Consider the following 5,440-nt stretch of genomic DNA (forward strand, 5'->3'; position numbering starts at 1 on the left):
AAACCATGTGTAGCTACCCAATAAGGTCTTTCTATGTTCAAAAGATCACGGACCAGGGTTGTAGGAGTAGGAGATTTGTAGAGATAGTTTTGACCCCTGTACTTAGAGCAGAGGGGTGTGTTTTCCATGGAGGGTGTGTGTGGGCAGCTGTGTGTGAGTGAGCCTGTGTGGGCTCTGTGTGTGTTCCTGTGTGAATATATGTGTGTGCTCCTTCGTGGACACAGCATGCATGTAGTGGGCACAGCAAGGCAATAGAAATCAGGAGACTAAGGACACATTGCCAAGTGATAATATCTTCCTACTGGGCAGGACTGGGCACATGCAAAGGTGTGCATGAATACTGCAGAAGCAGTTCAAAGAGCAGAGAGGTGGGGCCAGAATAAATATGTTGCAGAAAGACAGTCATCAAGGAGGAAAGTGAGGACTCTGACCAAAATGCCTGAGGGTTTCCCTGCCTACCACAGCCCTCTGTGTTCTTAAATCCTCCTGTGTCAACAGAGGCCAGACTCTGGGTTCCCCCACAGCCTGTCTGTGTCTGTCCTCTGCAAAGCCATGTGGCTCTACCTGGCAGTCTTCGTGGGCCTGTACTACCTTCTGCACTGGTACCAGGAGAGGCAGGTGCTGAGCCACCTGAGAGATAGGTATGTGTTCATCACGGGCTGTGACTCTGGCTTCGGGAAACTGCTGGCCAGACAGCTGGACGCACGAGGCTTGCGGGTGCTGGCTGCGTGTCTGACGGAGAAAGGAGCTGAGCAGCTGAGGGACCAGACTTCAGACAGGCTGGAGACGGTGACCCTGGATGTCACCAAGACAGAGAGTGTTGTTGCAGCCGCCCAATGGGTGAAGGAACGCGTGGGGGACAGAGGTAACCACCCAGATTTCTCAAGTCTGTCTGTGTCTTCCCTCTGTGTGAAGGGACCACCTCCTGTCTGCTCCCTGGGAAGGTTTCTACAGTGTCTTTCCAGGTTGAAGTAACAGTAGCTTTCTAGTATTTCTCACTAATCAGGCTGGCCTGAGCCCCATCTCTTTCCAATCTTTAACCTATCCCGACATTGGAGGTGTATAGTCTTGGGGAGAGTTTGCCCTGATGAGATTTTTCTCTCCAGAATTCCTCTCTATCCTCTCCCTCCTGTCTAAGCAGAAATCATGGATTGTTTGATGCTGGGAGCCTGGGTTAGAGATCTGGAGACTTGCTGGAGCATGGTTGAGAAGGGAGCATGGGGCTGCAAGGGTGCACGGAGGCTGTAGCTGTGCTGGAGCTGGGCTTGCGTTCCCAGCACTTTACCTTGTTCTTGCTAGGGCCTATCAGCATCCACCAAGAGCTACGACCATCTCCGTCTTCAGAGGAGGGTATCAGCATAAGGACTGCTTAAGGAAAGCAGAACTAGTAAGGTGTTACTTTTTCTTTCTTTCTTCTTTTCACTACACTAATTCATCTGTCTTATTACAGGGGAAGAAAGAAACATGGATTTATTTTATGTAACAATAAATGCAGAATATGATCTTTGTTGAAAATAATGAAAAGAATAAAGATGAAAACAAAAGTTTCCCTGAAATTGTCATCCATACATAAGTCCTTTTTACAATTATACATATTTAGGATTTTATATTTTGTTCTTAGTTTCAGTCACCTTAGATTCTCTGGAGAAGATAAACATTTTTACACCATAATGATCATTTTTATAAAATTGTATGTAATTATTTAGAATACTGTATCATTCCAATAGCCTACCTATGTAAACCATACTGAGTGGTTGGATATGATAGCTTTTTATCGTCATAAATGTCGTCTTGGTGGACTTTTATTGGCCAGCGTCTCTATAAGTGTGAGATGTCTGGGTGGAGGAATCTGCATTTGCATCAGGGCAGGGCCTGTTATTGAGCAGGGGATGGATTCATATGCCTAGGCCAACCCTTCCAGATCAACAACTGCCACCCCCTGCCCGGACTCAAGTGACCCTGTGCTCCTGCCCCCTAGTTCTATGGGTTGAAAGCTCTATTGACTTGAAGTCTTGGGGATCGTGTATTTGCATCTTCCAGAGAGATTTTCCCAGAGCTGAGTGAACTTGGGACCAAAGGGAAGGATGAAGAGTGGGCTTCTGATGCAGTAGGAGGAGAGGGTGACATTTTCTGGGGCAGAGGGTAGAGTCTGTGTACTGAGAGGGGTGATGCAACCTTGCTTTCTTCCCAAAGCCTGTGCACTGGAATTCCCCAGTGCTTTCTATAAAAATGTTACTGGATATTGATGCAGGATGTTTCAAGACCAGTGCCCCGAGGTCAAACACAGGATATTCTCCAAGTTCCCCTAAGCCTAGGACTTCAGGTCTGTCTTTTTCTGTCTTCCCTCTCTCCCTCACTCTCCCTCTCTCATGTCTCTTATTCCATCAACAGATGGTTGCAGAACACTCACTATACAAGGCGTTAGCATATCTGAAAATGCAGGTGAATGTCTATAATGTCAGCAACATTCATGTTTAACTAACCAAACATTGGTCTTCATGTTTCCAGACATGGACAATAGTTCTTTAACATGATTTCTTTAACATGCAATCCTTAAATAGGGATAATAGCTTATTGTCTTTCAGGCAGTGAGCTGGGCCCTGAAGAGTAAATGGAAAAAGAACTGGGTTCCATGGCCCACCAACTGCTGAATGTCCAGACCCAACCCCTGCAGATACTGTGGTGCTTGTTTTACCCTCCTCCCCATCCCACACCTGTCATTCTGCCTTCACTTTATTGGGATGTGAGTTGCACCCTAACTATCCACCTGCACAGGCACAACACAGTGATGCTGTCTCATCTTCCCACTGTCCCAGGACTCTGGGGCCTGGTGAATAATGCTGGCATCTCCTTGCCTGTGGCCCCCAATGAGTTGCTGACCAAGCAGGACTTTGTGACCATATTGGACGTGAACTTGTTGGGGGTGATCGACGTGACTCTGAGCCTGCTGCCCTTAGTGAGGAAGGCCAAGGGCCGTGTGGTCAACGTCTCCAGTATCTGTGGCCGGGTGTCACTTTTTGGTGGAGGCTATTGCATCTCCAAGTATGGCGTGGAAGCCTTCTCCGACTCCCTCAGGTATGGTTCTGGGACGAGGCCCGCCCTAGTCTTCCTGCTCCTGTCTTTGTGGGGAAGTCTTTTCCAGGGAGTTCCTTGAATCCCAGCCTGTAAGGCCCTTTCATGAGATCCCTCTCTGTCTTCATGTGTGACACTCTCATCTTCCTCTTTCTGGATTGGGCTGGCCATTCACTGGGAAGCACCTTCCTGAGTGCTGGGTGGCAGGAGGGGCCTCAGGTCAGAGAGTTTCTTGAATGATACCTCTTCCCTGGATGGATCTCCTGGTCAGAAACTGCCAGAGGCAGAATTGGACCTGGATCTTTGACTTCAGATCCTGTCAAGAGGAATATGCTACTGAGATTCCCAAGCCAAGGACAGGGGAATACTGTTTATCAATGACTAATCCCAGGGAAGGACCCTAAACACTTCTTCCCATTGCACCTTGGTATTGGAGCCACAAAGGCAGACCAGGCAGTCAGCACTGGATGGAAGAATGCTTTGCACCCTAGAGAAGGAGCAGAGAAAGATCAGCTACAACAGTGTGTGTTGGTCCCCTGGCCAAGGAGGCTTTCCCGGCAGCTGACAATGGGCATGTGGCTTGCTCACACCCCTCTCTTGCTGTAGTAGATGGCCCCCGACCCCTCCTCCCTGGAATCTGAAATACTTGTAAAGCTGGGGCATGACTTAGTGCCGCAGAGACACACATGCTTATGCAGATGCAAGAGCACTCACTGAGTCAGAAACAGGGAAAGATACTTCCACACCAGGAGATGGGTGCCTGGCTTTGGGGCTCTTCCTCTCTAGGGAGAGAAATGCTTCAAGCCCTGAGGCCATTCCTTCGTGGCTCTCTGAAACCCAAAGACAGTATGCAGAAGATGGTCTTTCCCAGCAGAATTCATGTCCAGAGCCCCTTTGACAATGGGTAGAGCAACTGAGTCCACACAGCAGATGCTTTAGGCCCTTGTCTAAGTGACAAAAAAATCCATCCTTAATCAACAACAAGGTTTTGTCTGTGAGCTAAATCTTGATACCTGAGAGAGGTACAAGAGATCTAGAATCAACTGCCAATGCTTATAAGGTTGGTGATCAAGTCAACCTTGCTGGTCATGGTACCCATCTGAGTTGGGAAGAGTCTTGGAGATTCTGTCTGAGCTGGGGATTAAGAACTCGAGCTGGGGATTGAGAACTCCACCTGGCAGCCTGGTAAGGAAGGCTGTGAAGGGATCCTGGATGAAGGAATGCGATCAGCCCAGGCCCAGGGTGAGCATTAGCCACCTGCATGTACTGCAGAGTCCTCTTGTGGTGAAGGTCAAGGCCAGACCTGGTGGGGGATGCTGGGCAGGTGGGCATAGGTGGGCTCCTTGATGGCCTGTGAGTCCTGGACAGGAGCTGTGCTTTATGCTGTTGGGAGTGAAACCCCCCAAAAAAGTGATTTGTTCCTTGATCTAATCAGCTTCTAGACACCCACCGACTGCAGGAAGCCCAGTGGCTGAAAGTGGGGAGCCAGACTGAAGACAGATGCTTCTTAGAGGACAGATGCCATCACCCAGCTCAGAGGCCAGGGAGATTCCTGGGGCAGGAAAAGGATGGAGGGAACTGAGGACTGGAGAGGAGGCAAAATGTGGGAATTCTGGTGATCCATTGGATGTGAGGGCCATAGGAGGAGACAGCACTAAGGTGCTGCCTTGCTTTGGAATTGGTAGGATTTAGGGCTAGTAAGCTCATGTGTGTAAAATATGGAAACCCCATACAGAGGCAATGATTCCTTCATTATTATGACCCCTTGATTGCTGGAAATTAAATATTCCAAGCTTTCTATCTCACCTGTTGTCCTCATATGTTGTGCTGTCATAGTTTTACTTTTATTGTTTGTGTTTTACCTTCCATGACCCCTGAAGTCTTTCCCCTCTGCTTCTCTTTCTTGCAGGAGGGAACTCTCCTACTTTGGGGTGAAGGTGGCTATGATTGAGCCTGGCTATTTCAAGACTGCTGTGACCAGTAAAGAGAGATTCTTAAAGAGCTTCCTGGAGATTTGGGACCGGTCCAGTCCAGAGGTCAAGCAGATCTACGGCGAGAAGTTTGTTGCATCCTGTGAGTAAGCAGTGGAGAGTGGGGAGAGAAGCAAACCCTCATGTGGAATCCCTGGTCTACCATTGGTGTCTGAAGAGCATTAGAGTTTGATCTCCAGGCTCTTCCTTACCCACAAAGTGGAGACCTTTAGCCCCATTTCCATGATGGGTACTGTGTGGTCAACTGGTCATGAAAAGCAAGTATCCAGGCTTCTCAGAACTTGGGACCAGTGTCTATCTGAACTCAATATCATTATTGAGGAGCAAAGTGAAGCCAGAAAGGGAAGACACTGGTAACTGATAACAAGCTGGCNTTA

General features: G+C 48.5%; 1 protein-coding gene across 2 annotated transcripts in view; it reads left to right on the forward strand.

Moving 5' to 3' along the window:
* The first annotated feature begins 371 nt into the window (after nt 1–371).
* Nucleotides 372–5,440, forward strand: part of LOC108518740 (retinol dehydrogenase 16) — a 40,052-nt gene continuing 34,983 nt past the window's right edge. Inside the window, exons 1-3 of one of the 2 annotated variants that reach the window (XM_017857359.1) lie at nt 372–865; nt 2,817–3,075; nt 4,982–5,145. In XM_017857359.1, coding sequence (XP_017712848.1) covers nt 553–865; nt 2,817–3,075; nt 4,982–5,145 — 736 coding nt within the window. In that variant the 5' untranslated portion in view covers nt 372–552. Of the gene's footprint in view, nt 866–2,816; nt 3,076–4,981; nt 5,154–5,440 lie in introns of those variants that run through there. The other variant, XM_017857358.1, reaches the window with a different exon arrangement.

Source organism: Rhinopithecus bieti, unplaced genomic scaffold, assembly GCF_001698545.2.
Source record: "Rhinopithecus bieti isolate Rb0 unplaced genomic scaffold, ASM169854v2 scaffold_45897, whole genome shotgun sequence".
Classification (NCBI taxonomy): Eukaryota; Metazoa; Chordata; class Mammalia; order Primates; family Cercopithecidae; genus Rhinopithecus; species Rhinopithecus bieti.